This window comes from Prenolepis imparis, unplaced genomic scaffold (genome assembly GCF_030444845.1).
Source record: "Prenolepis imparis isolate NDT839.2.m4 unplaced genomic scaffold, iyPreImpa1.0 SCAF_1, whole genome shotgun sequence".
NCBI classification, from domain to species: domain Eukaryota; kingdom Metazoa; phylum Arthropoda; class Insecta; order Hymenoptera; family Formicidae; genus Prenolepis; species Prenolepis imparis.
In genome coordinates this window covers 27,472,988-27,495,684 of record NW_028141159.1, presented here as the reverse complement: position 1 = coordinate 27,495,684, position 22,697 = coordinate 27,472,988, and the positions used below count along the sequence as shown (strand labels likewise).

At 27.2% G+C, this 22,697-nt stretch overlaps 1 protein-coding gene and 1 pseudogene across 1 annotated transcript; one reads left to right on the top strand and one right to left on the bottom strand.

The window, feature by feature from the left end:
• Positions 1-350: 350 nt before the first annotated feature.
• On the top strand, positions 351-3,082 carry LOC145939087 (uncharacterized; annotated as a pseudogene).
• Positions 3,083-7,222: 4,140 nt separating this feature from the next.
• Positions 7,223-8,651, bottom strand: LOC145937994 (uncharacterized). Its single transcript, XM_083041332.1, has 5 exons — positions 8,609-8,651; positions 8,412-8,490; positions 8,058-8,168; positions 7,822-7,926; positions 7,223-7,249 (listed from the first exon to the last, which is right to left on the bottom strand). Exons 1-5 carry the CDS (start codon positions 8,634-8,636, stop codon positions 7,240-7,242), a joined length of 333 nt encoding a protein of 110 aa, XP_082897458.1. The 5' UTR covers positions 8,637-8,651; the 3' UTR covers positions 7,223-7,239.
• Between the last annotated feature and the right edge of the window lie 14,046 nt (positions 8,652-22,697).

Sequence of the window (22,697 nt, the reverse complement as noted above, 5' to 3'; positions counted from 1 at the left end):
GTGGTTTCCGAACGTAACGCTAATGGTATAGCTTATATTCATGTCATTTATCAGTTTATATGATGCATATATGATAGCCAATTTCCAAATTTAATCAGATTTTTTTTTAGAGATAGATAGCATTTATCTATGATCATAAAATATTAATAACAGAAAGACTTTAATTTGATTTTCAATGTAATTTGAGTTTAAATTTAATTACAATCTTCAAAGCATTTTTAATACATTCTTGCAATTTAGCAGAATTTATTTTATTTTATTTATATTTATTGTTAGTACTTTTCATAGTGATTTTGCAAACATTGAAATTTATTTGTAATTTATAGGTTTTTGTCTGTGGAATTAATAATATGGCATTTAATATGGATATTCAAGAAAATAAAACATATCTATTTTGTGTGTTACAATACGCTGATGAAAAAGTATGGATTAAATTGGAAGAGTCATGTTTGTATGAAGATTTTGTTCGAAAAGGTTCGTTTTTTCAGTTATTTTTTCTTATTCTTGTATTAAATAATAGCACTATTACTAGAATGCTTTACTATAAAATTATTTACTATAATTTTATTTATTATATTACAGCTGAAACAATATTTCCTTCATTAAATAATGTAAATTTTAATTTTACTGATGCGTATGATGCCAGACTTGATCCTGATTTTTTAACAGAATTCGTTCGATCAAGTGCACGAGGAGTTGTATTAAAGATCAAACAAACAAAGAATTTTCTTGATATTTGTAAGAGAATTTTTAACATTTTATTTTTAATTTTTTGAAATAATATTTATTCTAATTCGTTTTTTTCACATTATTTTTATATAAAATAACAATTTTTATAGCTGATTCTCTATCATCAACATCGAGGATATCAAATCCATTACTTTCTCGCACATCAACACCTACCTTATTAAACATTACAAATAAAAATGAAGAATGTGACGAACAATGTTCAGATGTAACCGATATATCGAACATTAAAGAACAGACTACATCAAATTTTGAAGAATATGCATCTTGTTCAAAAAAATCTAAAGTAATGCATATTAAGGACGACATAATATCAAAAGAGATTTGTTTGAAATAATTATTTTTATGAGCCCACATATTATTTTTATTTGTTTACTGCTTTTTATTGTTAAAATGTTAAAACTTTTTAAAATATCATATAGGATCAGTCTCAAAGTTTATCCATTGTTTCAATAGATGATTTTTTTGTTAATATGCTTAGTTGCAACTCTCTTTGCGCATATATATAAAATTTACGTTTCAACACATTTAAGAAAAAAGTTTAAAAATTTTTTGTATTTATCGCAATTGATAGAAATTTAAAAGCTAAAAAAATAACATCTTTAGCATATTGCTTTATTATTATTGCGTTATCATATAAGGATGAAAATATAGTATAAGCCAGAAAAGAGACACATATTTTTCCTGACTTGCACTACATTCTTATTTAAATAATCTATTCTTGTTACTAACATTTCTATCTTATTAATATCCTTTTCCTATTTTTTTGTCCTTTTAGAGCTTATACAAATTAATTAAAAATTCTTCATGTGGAGAAGAAATTCTCCAAAGTTATGAGATAAATAAATATTTGCCTGATAAATATAGGAAATTATTAGTAAAACTAGTGGTTCATCATTTATTACAATATAAAGAAAAAGTTGGTAGACAAATCTTGTCTTCTGAAAAATGCAAATATGCTGAAACAATTATTGAAGTTTTTCCAAATTTAAAAAATCCAGAAGGGAATTTGGGTTATGTGAGTGTATCCCGTAGTAAACAGCAAAATATCATGTTATAAATATTTATTTAGTTGACACACACAGACACACGTCAATATTTTAATATTCTACTAATTTTACTAAACTGTTTATTAATAATAAATTTATTTTTATTAGGAACACTTTTATGACCCAAAAACTGGAAAGGGATATATCGCTTCGCGATTAGCTAATGTACAAAGGAAAGAAAATAAAGTTATTCCACCGGATGAATGCAAAAAAAACTCGATACTAGCGTAGCTATTGAACCTGTGGATGAAACAGATACTATTAAAGATGCAATTAATTTTATGAAATATGCGACTATTGAGCAAAAAGATAACATAATTGAAAAAGTAAAGGAAACTTTTAAAGCAAGGAGGTACTTATATTTAAATGAACATTTTTTTGAAGTATTTCCAAGATTTTTGGATATTCCCGAATTGGTGAGTTTTCAATCTTTTATAATTAATTTTTTTAATAATTTCTAACTTTTAATAATATCAATATATGTATGTAGCTATATAATCAAAAGTAATTTAAAACATTTTTTCTAGATCGATATTGAATTTGAATTATTATTTCCTCATATTCAAAAAGATATTTTGAATACATCATATCCAAACTACGTCAATCATATTTTAAATGTTTACAATACCGAGAAACAAGATAAAAATTTACTTGGTAAAATTATTAATTAAAATTACTAGTTGAAATTATTAAATATATTAGTGTGTAAATTTCTAATATTTTTCATTTTATTCATTAGATTGGGATCGTGTTACGAATTCATATATTGCTCTAACGCAATTAGTACCTCCGACTGCTAGAGGAAAAAAGTCTGCGGCGAGAGAAAAAGCAAAAAATATAATTAAAAAATTAATTATCTATATACAGGTACATATATGTACATCTTGATTCCTTGAATTATATATTTTAAATCAACTAAAATAGATTCATTGCACTAATATTATTTGATCTATTTTTCTTAGAGTGGAACACCGCTGCATACTGATGAAAATAAAACTCAACCGAAATTAATCGCAGTTGGGCCAAACAAACTCGCAATTCGCCAATATTTTTTGAAAATTGATAAAAACTTAATTTTATTAGACACAACAGACATCATTAAAGCTATTGATTATCTTTTGAAAGCTCACTATGTTTTTCATACTGAATATGACGGAGATTTGCAGAATTTTTGGATATTAATACAACATTATTTTTACAAAATATCTAGTAAATGTACTAATAAAATTATTGAAACTTTTACAAAAATTGAAAGTGCAAAAAAGGAATCAATGCAAGAAGGTTGAATCACATATTTCTTTTTTTAAAGACTGAACAAACAAATCTTCAGTTGTATTATTTTTATGAGAAAAAGAATTTTAAGTTTTTTTATTTTATAATTTTGAAATAAATTAAAATATAATTGTATGAAGCAAACGAATACGCAGTTAAATAATTTTGTGAAGTTAAAAAATTTTAAAGATGTTGCATATACATTATCCATACGTCACCAAAAATATATGATGACGCTTTGGAAAAATAAAAATTCTTTTAATAGTGAACCAATATTAAAAAATTTTAAAAGAGAAAATTTAAGCTTTACTGATTACAATGTAATTATTATGAATAGCTTACATATTACTATTGAAAAAACTATTTATGTAGGAAAAAGAGTAGAGTTTCGAGGTACTAACTTAACATTAAATAAATTTATATGTTCATCTTTTTCTGACGATTTGCCCAATTTTAGCAAAATTTTGTTTATTTTTTCTGTAGATTTTGAAATATATGCTGTATGTGAAAGTTGGAATACTTCGAAAATAGCATTTTCTTGTTTAGGTTATATTGTAAAAAATACATCTGTTTTATTTGTAATAAAAATAATTGATATACCATATACTAAAAGTTGGGAGATTTACGAATCGTTGGAAAAAGATTTAGTAATTATAACTGATAACTTTTTATAAACATAATTTAGAGATGAATGAAAATTATGTTATATAAACGAAAATTTATAAATATGATACAACACACACGCATATACATACGCGCGCGTACACACACACACAATTACACACATGTATCCATATATTAATTAATTATAGTTTATAAGCAGTTTTAAATTAAAAAATTAAAAGTTTTAATTACAATGCAGTTTTAAATAGATTATAAACCCAATCATAATTATATAAAAATAATAATAATAGTAATTATTAGCAGTACTAATCTGAAATGTTGGTAACTCAAGATTATAAAAATAGCATTGATTGCATATTGCCATATCAAAGAATTATTATTATTATTATATTATTATTATTATTATTGGTTGTTGTTGTCATATTATTATATTATCATTTTCATATAGGATATTCTAAAACCACCGATTAAAAATTTCATAATAAATCCGTTGTTTTAAAAAGAAAATTTTAATATAAAAATTTGAAGGGGCTACTTAAAATGAGAAACGATTAAAGTTTCTCTCCTGCAGCTTCGATTTTTATATTACAATATTTCTTTTAAAATATTCTATAGAATCTGTCATTAAAATTTCTATTGATGGTTTTGGAATAATCTATATGTATAATTGTAAAAAAAATTGGTCAACACTTAAAATGTTAAAATAACATTTTTTATTTGTTACTATTTAACTTAAGTAACATGTTAAATTTACATTATTTCCTTGTTAAATTAACAAAAAATAGTGTAAATTTTACATGTTACTTATGTTAAATTTACATTATTATCTAGTTAAATTAACAAAAAAGTAGTGTAAATTTTACATGATACTTATGTTAAATTTTACATTATTTTCTTGTTGAATTAACAAAAAAATAGTGTAAATTTTACATGTTACTTATGTTAAATTTACATTATTTTCTTATTGAATTAACAAAACAATAGTGTAAATTTTACATTTTATTTATGTTAAATTTACATTATTTTCTTGTTAAATTAACAAAAAAAGTGTAAATTTTACATATTTCTTTAGTCAAATTTTTACATTAAAATTATGTTAATTTTACATAAAATTTATTTCAAATTAGTTGGAGTTTACATTTATTTTGTGTTAAAATATTAACAGAGTATTCGTGTCATCATTTAACATATCCGTATTATGTTAAATTAACACAAAAATTTCTGTGGACCGTTTGGGACAGGTGATATCTGTTAAATTTAACAGAAATTTTTCAACTGTGTATGTTTAATACAACGAGCAGTGTCAAATTGTTGAATTATATCTTTTAAATTTACATACTTATATATACTTACTCCAACAATTTTTTATGTCAAATAAGGTATTAATTTATGTAAAAAGTATTTAGTTTTAAACAAATGTGTTAATGGCACTATTGAAATAGATATTTATTTGAAATTAATAGCTTTTTTTTACAGTAGATTATTAAAATATAAAAAATAAAATTAAAATATATGTATATTTATAAAATAAAAAAGTAATAAAATTTTTAAAAATATAAAATTTGTTATAATAATCTTTATCTTTCATCATTATATTTACTTTCACAATTCAATTATCATTAAATTTAATATTTTATTTGCAATTTGTAATTTATTTCTACTTTATGTTATCGATGGAGGTTTTAAAAATATAATATATTAATTTTTGAATCATATCACACACACACACACACAACATATATTTATGACATATAAATATTGAACACATAATGTAGATTTTTATTAGAATAAACTACATAATTACATAAATACGCAATGTAAATGAAACATGAATGAAAAAAATTAATTAAATAAATATATTAATTTATATCTAAAAACTTCATTATTTAATGTTCCTTTCATCGTCTCATTATCCACAGTGGTACTTTTACGATTTATTAATCATCTTCTCGATATCTTTCTTGTTTTCCTAAAAAGATAAATTTTTAGTTTTTATATTTTAATTTTTGTATTAAAATTCTTTTGGATTAATAAATAATATATAGATATACTTGGGAAAACTTTTTTGAAATATATTATTTAAAATAAATTTAATAAAAAAATAATTTCTTTACATTGACTGTAAAAAACTTACTTTATAAATAAGCTAATCTTATTAAGTTTTAATAATTTTATTCGGAAGATCTGAATATATATCCTTATGTGTCCTTTTCATAATAGGTTTAGAGCCTTGCAGACATTGAGCAAAAGATATTGTTTTAGAATTTGTTGTTAATTTTATATCACAACTTTTCTCAACTTCTAAGTAAAAAATATTTTCATCTATAAAATAAATTTTAATATTAAAAAGTGAAAAAGAAAAAGATAAAAATTATTACAAATTAATTAAATTAAAATAAATTTTAATAAAAATGTAATAACAAAATATAAAATAAAAATAAATATAAAATATATAATAAAATAAATATATAATATATAAAAGAAAAAATAAAATAAAATAAAATATATAATTGAATCTTCTTTAATCACACCATTGCTAATATTATTATTTATAAATTAAATTATTTTATTTCCTTGAACTATTTATATTAAATTTAAAAATTGAATAATTTGTAAATTTAAATTATTTAAATTTAAATTTAACTAACTTGAAATTTTTATATATCCCTTAATTTCAATTTCTTGGCCTTTTTCAAATTCATTTGTGTGCTCATAATCAATAATTTGAATTTCTAATTTATACATTCCGTCTGTAATTGATCCATAGCCAGAAGTTTTGAAATTATTACTAAATGTATTAAAATTAGTTTTTACATATCCTCGTACAACTGAAAAATATTTTATTTTTATATATTTATTTATAATATCAAGTATTTTATATTAAAATATTAAAATATAATTGAATAATAATTCAACGTAATATACATAAAAGTAATAAATTAAACATGTATAGTAATTTACAAAATAAATAAACAATAATTTAAATAAATATATAATAAATATATTAAAAATTTATATATTTAATTAATTATTAATTAAATATATAAATTTTTAATACACAAATAATAATATATTTTATTAATTAATGTTTATGTTAAAAATATTAAATTAATACTTACGTATATAATTATTTAAATATTCTGGAATTTTTGGTAATTCTACTAATGTTGGTTCTACAACATTAATATTTTTCTTTAAATCAAACACCCCTAAATTATTTATAATAGTGTTTGATCGTATAAGTAACTCATATGGCAGCGTTCCAGTGTTAAATTCGGATATTTTCGGCTTTTTAGCTTTTGCACCGTCAATGTGAATAATCTATAAATTTAAAATATTGAAATTATTAATAAAATATTTTATTAAAAATTACATGTATATACATATAAACATATCAGGTTATAATCTTTTAATTACGCGATTTGGTTTTGAATGAAATCCAACTCGATCAATTTCATTATTCCAAGCTACCACTTGTATACGGTGACGACTATTGTTGTTTATTATAAATTTCAGTAATCTATATTGCTGAGTTTTGCCGACAAGTTTAGGACCATCTATTTCATCCACATAACCAATAACTTCATTATAATGTATTTTAAAATATAAATTTGTTTAAATTATATATGTATACATATATATATATAATCTACGAAATTATTTTTACAAATAATAAATTTTTATTAATCGTACATGTAATAAATATTTTTTATAAGAATATATTAATTAAATTTTATAATTTTTTAATATATTTTATATTCTTATATTTTTTATATTTAACATTTTATGTCTTTTATGTATTTGTTATATATATTATAAATAAAATATTTGATTTTATAAATTATATAAATTAATTATAAAATAAAATGAAAAAATTAAGTAATAAAATGTAAGTTATTAAAATAGTTATTAAAATATATTTAATATATTTAGTAATATATCTAATATATATTTAATTATAAATTTAATTTCCTATATACTTTTTCTAGATTATTTTAATTTCTAATTTTTTAATTTTTTAAAAATGTACATATATCTTGTATTATAATTAATAGATAAACAATATATATAGAAATGATAATTTCATTTTCATTAAATAGAGTTCTAAAGATTGAAAATAAAAACTTACACCGTTGAATCTTCCATTTGTACAGTCTGCAACATTTCATCACTGGAGAATTGTATTGTTTCTAATTCATCATTTTTATTAAGAATGCTAATGTCCTGAATTTCTCTATATATGTAAATGTTAAAAGTTTTATTAGAAACATATGATATTTATAAAGTAATATTTATAAAAGTAATATTTATAATATTTATAAATATATTTACATATGTATATTGTATAACTAAATATAAACTCACGTGGTCGATTCTTCTGTGTTTGATGATTGCAACATTTCGTTTGTCGATGAATAAGTTGAATTTGATCTATCATCAAATACTAAAGAGATGTTCTTAATGTCGAGGGGTTTACTATAAATGAAATAATTTTTTTATTAATAATATATTAATATAGGTAATTTTTATCAATAAAATAATTTTAAATTAATACCCAAGTAGCAAACTGACGTCATTAAACGCTAAAATAATGTCATTTTGACATTTAATCACGTCATTCGACGTCAAAAAAAGGAAATATGCTTGCTATCTGCGAATATGTAAGAGTGGAGAGAGGAGAGAGAAAGGGAGAGAGAGAGAAAATTAATTATTACTCACGGTATTGTATTCTTTGAATTTGATGGACTACTTGCTTTTGTGTATTCCTCCGAAGATTTGACACATTTTAGTTTATTAACTAAAATATTAATGTTTTACATTATTTTTTAAAATATTATATTTGTTACATATTTATCATTATATATATTTATTATACTATATACTATTATTATTATAGAGTTAGATTTTATACATACCTCTTTTATCCATTATTTTCTTGGACATTATTTTTTAATAAATTTGCTATCACTATTTTTAATTATTACTATTTTATGACTTTCGTGTATTCGAATAACACAATTTAAATTACATTTATTTATTATTTGTTACCATGGTTTATAATACGTTACTATGGTATTATACATATAATAAATTTATGCATGTTTGGAGTCGATATATATCGCGTATATTGCCTCTTTTTCGCGTGCATGATTGGCGGTCGATGGTGTCGTGAGAGAGAGGTGTGAATGTAATCACTGAATTCGCAGTTCTGTGACAGTTCGATGACATTTCGTAACGCATCGTGAACAGGGTTAATTATAATATAATTATTAAATAGAGATTAAAAAGTATTAAAAATTTGGTCATATTAAGTCTATGATAAATAATATTAAATTATATAATGTTTAGACTTAATAAATGAATCATGTTTTAAGCTTTAAATGATCTAAGGTATGTATAATGATGAATGTTAAGATGATTATAATATAAAAGGCAATAATATTATTCAATATTTTACATATATAAATTTTATGTTTAACTATTAAATTTGAATTATCAAATTTAATACTATTTTAAATGTTTTATTAAAGGTTAAAGAAGTTATGAAGAATATAAGCAATAGAAATTGATAGAAAGAAGGAAATAGATGATAGAAAAAATATAATAACTTATGAAATTAGAAAAGGGAAATAATAGAAAAAGGAAAAAAATAGAAAGTAAAGAGAGGTTTAGAGTATTAGCAGGTAATAATATTATTTAAATATTATATATATATACATATATATACATATATATGGGTCATTCCATCAAATAAACATTATTTTTGGGTGTCACTGTCGCCGATCTTCTTAAAACTCCGTAAGTTTGTTATTTATATCGAAAAAAAAACCTGTGCAAATTTCAAATTTTTTCACAATTATATGGGGAATATTTATCGATTTTTCAATTTTCTTTTTTTACTTTTATTGATTTCAGTATGCTTCTAAATTGATCGAATAATAAAGAATAGTGTTTTTTGCGTAAAAAAAATCTCAGTTTTTCGATAAAAATATTTTTTTTCCATTTAGAATATCAGAATGCTATTAAAATTGCGATTAAAGTGAAAAAAACTCATTTTTTTGTTATTGCCCAAATTTTCCGGTTGTATTTGATATTTTTTCAGAAAGCTGAGAATTTTTTACATAAAATATGTGCTTTTCAAGCTGGGTAAACTGTAAATTTAAACGCGAGTAGATCAAATGCAAATCCGTTACTGTTTAAAAACTTATATTTTAGAAAAATGTTTAGATGTTGACACAGGTTTAATATATGCAGATTCAATATTATTTTGAAGAGGTAAAAAGCTGTGTGAAGATTGAGTTCCTTTAACAATTTTAGATTTAGAACATCGATCATCTAATGTAACGAAGTCCTCATTAAATGCTCGATGTTTTAAATCTAAAATTGTTAAAGGAACTCAATTTTTACACACTTTTTTACCTCTTCAAAATAATATAGAATCCGCATATATTAATTTTCCCAATTTTTGAAATCATGTATTTTTGTAACTAAGCCTTAAATTAAAATTCTATTAAAGTAAACTTTACCTAAAATTAACTAAAAAATGTAGTTTTGTTAATAATTTATTTTTACAAGGCTTAGTTTACAAAAAAGTTTTATTTTCAATCATTTATAACTTGAAAATTATTGGTGCCTGGATATTTTCGCTGAGGAAAAATCGTCTCCAAATCGTCTCAGGAATCTCCCATTAACGTGTGATACGGTAGGTCTGGGACACCCTGTATATTATTAAAAAACTATTATTATATCAATAATTTTTTCGTATTCTTGTAGGTTTTTTTCGTGCGGGTTAAACCTGTGTTAATATCTAAAAATTTTTCTAAAATACAAGTTTTTAAACAGTAACGGATTTGACTTTGATCTACTCCCGTTTGAATTTATAGTTTACCCAGCTTGAAAAGCACATATTTTATGTAAAAAATTCTCAGCTTTCTGAAAAAAATATCAAATTCAATCGGAAAATTTGGGCAATAACGAAAAAATGAGTTTTTTCACTTTAATTGCAATTTTAATAGCATTCTGATATTTTAAATGGAAAATGAATATTTTTATCGAAAAGCTAAGATTTTTTTACGCAAAAACCACTATTTTTATTATTCGATCAATTTAGAAGCATATTGAAATCAATAAAAGTAAAGAAAGAAAATTGAAAAATCGATAAATATTCCCCATATAATTGTGGGAATACTAATTGCTCAAAAAATTTGAAATTTGCACAGATTTTTTTTCGATATCAATAACAAACTTACGGAGTTTCAAGAAGATCGACGACAGTGACGCCCAAAAATAATTTTTATTTGATGAAATGACCCTTATATATTTGAGAATATCATGAAAGTTAATATTATTTTAAACGTTCTATTAAAGAAGGGAGCAATAGAATAATAAAGAATAGACAATAGAAATATATAGAAAGGAGGAAAGAGATAAAAGAATAAATGATATAAGCTTTGAAATTAGAAAAGGCGAAGAATAGAAAAAGGATAGAAAGAGAAGGAAGAGAGAGAGAGAGAGAGAGAGAGAGAGAGAGAGAGAGAGAGAGAGAGAGAGAGAGAGAGAGAGAGAGAGAGAGAGAGAGAAGATACAATATATATAAAAGAAAAGTATGTATTAATACTAATTTAGACTCGCATTTTTTAAGTAAAAATTTTGTTCGTTATACATATAATTAAATAATCATTAGCGCGTTATATAAGTAAATATCCAGCAAACATAAATAACTCATAACATTATTATAACATTATTATAATATTATTGTTAGAATTGTCTCCCTGTGTACTCAGCTAGTTACTTATTTGACTTACGCGGGCTACTGCCACCGCGCGGAAAGACTGTTACTATGTGTTCACTTCGTTTGTTACGTTCAGTCTGTCTGTGCTCACCGTCCGTCGCTTACGGACATGCTTTAACGAAGCCAAAGATATTACCTTTATTCGTACTATTGTTACTCCGGCACCCGGACATTTATAGTAACTCTAATAAACGTACAGTTATACTCAACCTAGCAGCGTTCCACTCTGTCTAATCCCAACAGGTTATGGGCCCAGACATATAATTGTACAGCACGTGTGAATCTCTCTGAGAATAATGGCGTCCGTAAACAATTTCTCAAACGTAGAGAAGTTAAATGAGCACAATTACGAATTGTGGAAAGTCCACATGAAGAGCATATTAGTGTGCAATGACTTATGGCAGCACGTCGACGGAACAGAGGTTAAACCAGCTGAAAACGCGCAAGACTGGACAAAGAAGGACGCAAAAGCGTTAGCCCTGATAAATCTCAGCATTACGCACAGCCAGCTAAGCCACGTAAAGAAAGCCGAAACATCGAAAGGGGCCTGGGACACTCTCAAGGGAGTATTTGAATCAAAAGGTCCGGTAAGAAAAGCCACGTTATATAAGCAATTACTTAGAATGGAAAAAAGGTCAAATATAACAATGACGCAACACGTGAACGAATTTTCTAGTAAAGCCGGACAGTTAGAAGAAGCCGGTATAGAAATCCCCGAAGAACTGCTGTCGATAATGTTACTAAGCTCTTTACCGACAGAGTATGAAAACTTTAGCGTAGCTATAGAGTCTCGAGACGACATACCATCACTGGAGGTTCTCAAAGCGAAACTGAAAGAAGAGGAAGCGAGACAGAATGATCGCGATACGAAGACAGCAGACAACGGCAAGAAGAATGACGCATTATTAACGAAAGGAAGTACAGATCGAGGAAAACAGTCACGTCCAGATTTTAGAACCAACAATACGAAGACAAATTTCCGAAAATTCGACGGCAAGTGTTTTAATTGCGACAAAATTGGACACAGAAGTCGCGATTGTAGAATGAAGAAAAAACGTGACAAGGCAGACAACTCCGACAACGTGCTAACAGCGGTTGCCTGCAATGCGGAACTTGTAAGAAAATCGGAATCTTGGTGCCTCGATAGCGGTGCTACAAGGCACATGTGTAACGACAAACAAAAATTTGAGGCTATCGACAAGGACGAACAGTCAAGAGTGTATACAGCAGCAGAACATTACGTTGAATCCATCGGTACAGGTAACGTAAGTCTAAATTTAAAAGCAAATCAAAGCGAAAATAAATTAATAAAACTAGAAAATGTATTGTATGTACCGGAATTACGCAATAATTTGTTATCGGTACCAACTGTCACGGAAAGAGGCTATACTGTAACATTTAACAAAAATCGCGCATTTATCAAGCGGAAAGATGGATCTATAATTTTGACAGCGACAAGACGAGATCAGCTGTACGTCGTCGACGAAGAGGCCAATCGAGCGTTGAGTGCAAAACACGAAACCGACAAAATCTACTGAAGTGGCATCAAAGGTATGGCCATGTAAATATCACCGATCTCAAGAAAATGAAGATGGAAGAAATGGTCGACGGTATGAATTTTATAACTAAGTCAAATGAATTCAACTGCGAGGTATGTGCCAAATGCAAGATACATGTCCAGCCATTCAAGAATTCTGTTCACCGTGAACGAGAAATATTAAGCCTTATACATTCGGACATTTGTGGTCCAATGAGCATTGAATCCTTGGGTGGCGCTAAATACTTTCTAACTTTTACAGATGATTGCACTGGTTATACAGAAACAATAATGTTGCGTAACCGCTCGGACGTCCTAGAAGCTTTTAAGGACTATAAACAAAAGGTCGAGAAGCAAACAGGACAACAAATCAGAAAACTTCGAACAGACAATGGGAGAGAATATCTGTCAAATAGTTTCAAAAATTTTTTGAAAGCTGAAGGAATTATTCACCAACTGAGTGTTGAGTATACGCCTCAACAGAATGGAGTCGCGGAACGAAAAAACCGAACGCTTGTCGAGATGGCAAGATGCATTATGCTACAAGGTAACCTTCCTCAATCTCTATGGGCCGAAGCTATAAATTCTGCCACATATCTGCGAAACAGATGTGCAACTAAAACGATAAATGGAAAATCGCCCTATGAAGCATGGACTAATCGAAAGCCATATGTTGGATTCCTTAGAGTCATTGGAGCTAAGGCAATAGTGTTGAACAAATCACAAAAACGAGGAAAATTCCAACCGAAGGGCGACGAGTATATTCTAGTTGGATATTCGCAAGAATCAAAGGCATATCGTCTCTGGAAGCCAGGAACAAAAACTGTCATCAAAGCCCGGGACGTGAAGTTTTTCGAGAAACAGGATTTAGATAATTCACCGAATGGAAACGGGTACTTGATGTACCGGAAGATAAGGTTGACGACTCAAGTATCTTACAACTACAGCCACCGGATACACCAAGCGAAGATTTTAGTTCAGAAGAATCTGAAGCGGAAATTGATGATCAAGATAATAATCAAGAAGTAATTAACGCAGACATTAATGAATCTCACCGAGGTCGAGGTCGCCCGAAGTTACTGCGAACAGGTCAGCGTGGTAGGCCAAAGAAAATTTATCAAACTAATAACACAACGAATCAAAATCCTCAAACTGTTTCGGAAGCCCTGGATCGAAACGATAAGCAGGCATGACTAGCCGCCATGGACTGCGAATACAAAAGTCTACAGGAAAATGCGACATGGATATTGGTGCCAAGGCCGAAAGAAAAAAAGATCCTATCAAATCGTTGGATTTTTAAAACAAAAATTAATCAGAAAGGAGAAATCGAGAAATTCAAAGCCAGATTAGTCGTTAGAGGACATACACAGCGAGAAGGAATAGATTATCAAGAAGTGTTTGCGCCAGTCGCAAGATTTGATTCAATACGGACTTTACTTGCAGCAGCAGTAAACGAAGAATTGTACGTCCATCAAATGGATGTAGTGTCGGCCTACGTACAAGGAGAACTCACCGACGAAGTTTACATGGAGCAACCCGAGATGTATATTCAACGTGGGGAAGAATCTAAAGTCTGCAAACTATTAAAACCATTATACGGGCTGAAACAGTCAGGCAGGCAATGGTATAAAAAGCTCGATGGTTACATTACAAACAATGGAGGCAGACGCACGGCAGCCGATCCGTGTGTGTACCTATTCGGAGAAGGCGACAAACAAGTCATCGTAATAATTTATGTTGATGATCTCATCCTGGCATCAAGAAGAATAAAAGAGTTGGAACTAACAAAATCCAAGTTGAAGTCAGCATTCAAGATGGTGGATCAAGGTCCAATACACGATATTCTTGGCGTAAAAATCAAACGAGAAGGCCAAACTGGAAGCATATTTCTTTCGCAAGAAAGATACGTCGATGAGCTGCTAGCAAAATTCAACATGAAAGACGCGAAAATAGCATCAACGCCTATAGAATCAAATACCAAGATTACGAAAGAGATGGGTCCAAATTCCGAAGCCGAACGAGAAGAAATGAAGGACCGACCATACAGAGAGCTCATTGGAGGGCTCAACTATCTTGCAAACGCAACACGACCGGATATAGCATTTGCAGCTAGCACACTGAGTCGCTTCTGTACTGATCCAGGAAAAACACATTGGCTTTTAGCAAAGCACGTCTTAAGGTATGTAAAAGGGACGAAACATTACGGTATTAATTACACCAAAAATTCTGAAGACGTTACAGCCTATACAGACTCGGATTGGGCTGGAGACGTAGACGATAGGAAGTCCTGTACAGGTAACGTAATCATCCTGGCAAACGGCCCTATTAGTTGGAAGTCGAAAAAGCAAGGATCGGTCGCACTTTCGACAATGGAGGCAGAATACGCTGCGCTTGCGGAGATATCGAGGGAAATCGTTTACTTAAAAAGACTGTTAACGCACATGGGTTTTGAAAAATTCGTAAAAGATACCATTAGAATCCACTGTGACAACCAAAGTGCCATTGAACTATCCAAAAATGCAGTATTTCACAAGCGTAGCAAACATGTAGATATAAGCTTTCATTTTGTTAGAGAACTCGCAGAGAAAGGAGATATTGTTGTAAAATACTTAAGAACAGATTTGATGTTAGCCGATATTCTAACAAAACCTCTACCTAAAGCGAAACACGATAAGCATATTTCCATGTTACAATTAAGTTAATATATAAGATAGTACACAGTGATAGAGGGGGTGTTAGAATTGTCTCCCTGTGTACTCAGCTAGTTACTTATTTGACTTACGCGGGCTACTGCCACCGCGCGGAAAGACTGTTACTATGTGTTCACTTCGTTTGTTACGTTCAGTCTGTCTGTGCTCACCGTCCGTCGCTTACGGACATGCTCTTTAACGAAGCCAAAGATATTACCTTTATTCGTACTATTGTTACTCCGGCACCCGGACATTTATAGTAACTCTAATAAACGTACAGTTATACTCAACCTAGCAGCGTTCCACTCTGTCTAATCCCAACAATTATAATATTAATAACATAATATAATATTAATATAATATAATAATATATAATATTAATATTAATTATTATTTTAATTTTTGAGTCTCACTTAAAACCAAAATGACGTAAATGCAATTAAGTCTAACAGATATACATATATTAATATTTGTTGAATATATATTACTCAGTTTTACAATATAAAATATTACAAGTAAATAACCTTTTACAATTATTTAAAGTTAAAGAAAATATAAAAGGAAGAAACTGAAGAAAATATAAAAAAAGAAATAGAACAGAAAATACAGGAAGAATTGAAAGAATCAAGAGAAAAAAAGATAAAAAAAATATACGATAAAGGACATAGAGATAATATTAAAAAAAGTAAGTATTCCCACTCTTTCAGCTTTTTACGCGCTTTTTTCACAAAAATTATGACGTAATTATATTGTAGATTCTACTTATCCTTGAATTTTTGAATCCTTAGATATTTAAAGTTTTAATTTCGATTTTTAAAAAATCTTGTGTATAACACATATTATTATTACATAATTTTTTTTCTATTATAAAGTGTAAACTTATAAATTCGCACGGAATAGAAAGTTGGTTTGACTTTTAATTTTTCATTTTATATTTTATATTTTAATGTTTCATATTTCACGCATAATAATTAGTAATAATTACAACAATTAATGAAATATTGTCCCTGGTCCACAGTAGGTAATTTAAGTCCTAAGCTTTAAGGAATTGACTAATTAGTATTAGGAGAATACTCGACTGTGGTTGGCAATTTCTTAAGGCTTAGAACTTAAATCACCTATTGTAGACTCAGCCTTAAGCAACGTCTAAAATAAAAATTTAAAACGTAAAACGTAAAAAATTAGCCATCTTCACCGCGACTATGTTATATTTTGACGTCAGAAAAAAGAAAATAAACGCTCAAAATTTTAGGGTCCAAAATTTTTAAATAAAAAGATATTTTAATAAAAATATGCTAAAGACATCTGAAGTTGTATATTTCATTAAAATATCTTTTTATCTAAAAATGACATGCAATTTCAGTGTCCATTTTCTTGCTTCTGACATTACAATCCAATATGATCGCGGCGACGACCAAAAAAAGCCTTAAAGTATTATTATATATAACTAAATTAAAATTAAATATATTTATTATATTATTTTATTTATTATATAAGTAATCATTTATATATTACTATATGTTATTATACATTACTATATATATTACTATATGTTATTATACAACATATAATAAGTAAATTGTTATAGCCCGAACTATAACCAGTAATTATTAGGAATAAGAATATTATAAAACATTTTTTCTTATAAACGAGCGCTCTAGCCAAGCGCTCGTCGAACGAAAACGCTAACGCAGCGAAACACGCACGAAGCACGGAAATCGCGAGCTGCAAGCGAAGGCCAGGGACTTCGACCTGCTTCACTTGCATTTAGACCAAAAACGCGTGAATATTATTAACCAATCGGGGACTTGTTTCCAAGGGCCTCGCCCGTTGAAAATCAAAGAACAAAAGAAGATATAAGACGGAGAGCCCGCCCGCGAAGGCAGTCTCGAATAAAACTCCTAAACATCAAGACGGAGTCGCTAATAAGAATCCGGAACATCAGGACGAGACTCACTAATAAAAATCTGAATCATTAAGAAGAATTACTAATAAACGCTCGCTAGCCAAACCTTGAATGTTACGTGAATATTTAATTAAATAAATAACGAGAAATAAAGTGAAACCAAATTTAATCAAAAATAAAAGTGTATTTTAAGAGAAAGAAAAGAGTACAACACTCCTAACTTCCTACGAAGTCCTGCACGACCCGAGGATCCTCATCCTTAATTCGGCGCAACCCCAGTGCCTTGCTCGAGGCACACAACAAAATAATTATTATTTACAGTTATTAAAAATTAAAAGAAGAAAAGTAAAAAGGAAAAATTTAAAGACAACTAAGAGAGAAAAATAAAAAAGAGAAATAGAGAGAAAGAAGACAGAGAAAAAAGAAGATAAAGAAAGAAAAATTTTCATCGAGAGGGGGGAAAAGAGAAAGAAAGAAAGAGAGAGGAGGTGGGTGGGAGGGGGGGAAGGGGAAAGGGAAAAAGGGGAAGAGAAGAAGAGAGAAAAAGAGAGAAAAAAATACATAAATTACAAAAAAGAAATATAAAAAAATAAATATTTTATTCATATCTTTTTTTATATCAAAATTACGTCGTTATAGGTAATTATTCACACATGTTATATACAAAAATATGTATTACTTTAATTTATCAATATATGTTATTAAAGTTAAATTGATTTTAATTCAATTTACTAAAAATTAATTTGAAACAATTTTTTATTTTCTATTATATTAATATCAATTTTAATATAAATTATTAAATTAAAATTAATTTAATTTTTTATCATTAAATTAAAATTAATTAGAATTTGCATATTAAAATTTAATTTATTTTAAATTATTAAATTAAAATCAGCTATAATTTTAAATTATATTAAAATTAGTTACAATTAAACTTATTATTAAATTAATTATATTTGAAAGAGAGAAAATTAATTAATTAATTAATTTGACTTGAATTGAGATTTGACCTGAATTGAGATTTGACCCGAATTGAGATTTGACCCGAATTGAGATTTGACCCAAATTGAGATTTGACTCGAATTGAGATTTGACCCGAATTGAGATTTGACCCGAATTGAGATTTGACCCGAATTGAGATTTGACTCGAATTGAGATTTGACCCGAATTGAGATTTGACCCGAATTGAGATTTGACCCGAATTGAGATTTGACTCGAATTGAGATTTGACCCGAATTGAGATTTGACCCGAATTGAGATTTGACCCGAATTGAGATTTGACTCGAATTGAGATTTGACCCGAATTGAGATTTGACCCGAATTGAGATTTGACCCGAATTGAGATTTGACCCGAATTGAGATTTGACCCGAATTGAGATTTGACCCGAATTGAGATTTGACCCGAATTGAGATTTGACCCGAATTGAGATTTGACCCGAATTGAGATTTGACCCGAATTGAGATTTGACCCGAATTGAGATTTGACCCGAATTGAGATTTGACCCGAATTGAGATTTGACCCGAATTGAGATTTGACCCGAATTGAGATTTGACCTGAATTGAAATTTGACCTGAATTGAGATTTGACCTGAATTGAGATTTGACTTGAACTGAAATTGATTGTGATTTGGATTATTAGATTGAAATTATTGACTTGTATTAAAATTTAATTTAAAATAGACTTGAAATTGGTTATAACTTGAATTGTTGAACTAAAATTAATTATAACTTGGATTATCTAATTAAAATTTGATTTCAAATAAAATTATTATTTGATTTATTATAGATTAAAATTGATTATAAGGTAGATCATTAAATTTAAATTAAATTTTGATTTAAATCACTTTTCTTTCATATAAATTAAACGTGACTTTTGTGAATAAAATTAATTTTTACTTAGATTATTAAATTAAAATTAGTTTTAAATTATTAATTTAAAGTTATATTATAACTTGAATTATTAAATTAAAATTTGATTTTAATTTGATTATATTTGATTAAAAAATAAACTTTGACTTCAATTATAGAAAAAAATTTATTTTGATTTGATTAAAATTAACTTTAACTTGATGTTAAATTAAAATTTATTTTAAAATTATTTATTTTATTATTTATAAATTACGTTTATGTATTAAAAATTAAATTTTATAATGTAAATTTTATAAAGTTATATAATCTTTAATTAAAATTAATTTATATATTTTTATAATAAATATTCAAAAAATTATTATTTCTTTTAATATATTTATAATTATTAATTAAAATTATTTAAATAATAATTATGCCTCGAAGAAAGGTAAATCGATCAGTAGAAGAAGAAGAAGAATATCAACGTAGTAAACGAGAAAGAAAAGCAAAATGGCAGGCCGGAAGCAAAACGAATATTATCTAAAAAAGATTCTCAATCTTTATCAAATATTGAATTTTGCTCATATATAACTCAAACTTCTTCAACTTTTTCAAAAAATATGATAATAGATTTTAATACTTCCACTTCACATGAAACAGAAGTACATTTAGCAAATGAAACATTTACCACTGCATCTCAAACAAATGATACGTCAACCATTACGAATATTTGTATAATAAAAAATAGCAATAAAGTTAATAAAACAATAAATGATAATATACAATTATTTAATGTTAACGATGATATTCAAATAATTCAAAATGTTCATAACTCGACTACAGATACTTCATTAAGTAACAATGTTATTTCTTCAATACCTGGCACATCAAATAAGTTGATAAATTTAGATAATAACAGAGTAGATTTAGAAAATTTAATTATTTCACAAGAAGTACCATCACAAAGTACTGTAATACTTTCTAATATATCTGATAAAAATAAAAAAGTAAAATGGACTGAAAAAACTCGAGCTTTAAAAAAAGGATACATGAATATTAATACGTCTTACATTCAATTCGAAAATATTGTAGAACATTATATAGGAGAAATGAATTTATATTGCGAACATTTTAATTCTGAAAAAGTAACTAATAAGGGTAACTCATTTAACGATTGTTGTAGTCATGGAACAGTTGAATTAAATTCTTTACCTCAACCTCCGCACGAACTTTATGAATTATTTATTGAAAATCATCCAAAATCAAAACATTTTTACAATCGTATTCGTGGATATAATAATTCATTTTCATTTGCACCATTTAATGCAAATTTAGCAGATTATAGTGCGCAAAGAGATGGACCTTACTGTTTCAAAATTCAAGGACAAATTTATTATCAAATAAATACCGCATTATATCCAGCACCCAACGAAATGCCAAGTTATGGTCAACTCTTTATCGTGGATAATAATGAAGCAACAGAGTGTCGACTACATCAAAATTCGAATCTCGATGAAGAAATTTTACATTCAATAGATAATATAATACGTACAAATAATATTTTTGCACAATCTTATCGAATAATGCACGAGGAAATTCAAATGCAACAACAAATAACTGGAAACAACAATATACGTGAATTACAATTAGGATTTTTAACTAAAAAGGGCATCGATCGAGGCCGATATAATGTGCAAAAAGTAAATGAAGTTGCAGCTGTTTTTTCTACTACAGCAGATGGTGAAATTCCTGAAACCTATGTAATAATTTATAATAAAAATACTAAAACATTAAAACAAGTCAGTACGATGGATCCAAATGTAGAATCATGGATTTATCCATTATATTATCCATACGGTAATCAAGGTTGGCATGATAATTTACAACGTAAGAATAGTAATAAACGAATAAGTAGAGCTGCATATGTAAAATATCGAATAGCCATACGTGATAATTTTAATATTTTCATTATGGGAAGACGATTATTTCAACAATGGCTGGTAGATAGTTATATAACAATTGAAAAAGACCGAATTAATTATTGTAAACAAAATCAAAAACAATTACGAGCTGAGACTTATCAAGGATTAATTGATTATTTAGCAAACACCGCCAATAATAACGATGCTCACATTGGAAAAATGATTATACTTCCATCGACATTTGTGGGTTCACCGCGTAATATGTTGCAACATTATCAAGATGCGATGGCTATTGTTCGGAAATATGGAAAATCAGATATCTTCATTACTGTGACTTGTAATCCAAATTGGCGCGAAATTAAAGAAAATTTACTTTCACATCAACAACCTGCAGATAGACCAGATATATGTGCTCGAGTATTTAATATAAAAAAAAATTATTTAATCGATATTATCGTTAGACAAAAACTTTTTGGTGAAGTTTTAGCATATGTTTATGTAATAGAATTTCAAAAACGTGGATTACCACATATACATTTGTTAATTACATTAAAACAAAATTATAAAATATCAAATACTGAAATAGTTGATAAATTTATTTCTGCAGAAATTCCTGATCTTAATGAAAATGAAAGTTTACATAATGTTGTAATGAAACATATGATTCATGGACCATGTGGAAATTGGTGTTTGATAAATGATAAATGTTCGAAACATTTTCCAAAACCATTTCGACCTGAAACAACTATGGATGAAGATGGTTATCCACAATATCGTCGAAGAAATAATGGGTTAATATATGAAAGACCTAGACGATATGTTGTTGATAATCGATATGTTATTCCATTTAATCCAACACTCTTACTTTTATTTAATAGTCATATTAATGTTGAAATAGTATCGAGTATACAATCTGTGAAATATTTATATAAATATATTTATAAAGGCCATGATGCTGCGTCTGTATTTATTGGAGAAAATATAGATAAAACAATAAACCATGATGAAATCCAAGATTTTATCGAAGCTCGATATGTCGGACCCGTGGAAGCATGTTGGCGTATCTTAAGCAAACCTTTGCAAGAAAAAAGTCATGCTATATTTCGTTTACCAGTTCATTTACCAAATGAACATAATGTTATAATCGATGATAATATTAATAATGATGTGATAAGATTTGCTGTAGAACGAGTAACAATGTTATTCGATTATTTTCAGTTAAATGCTCGAGATGAGGAAGCAAAACAATATTTATACAGTGATATTCCATCTCATTATGTATTTAAAAAAATTACAATTAACAGCAGAAT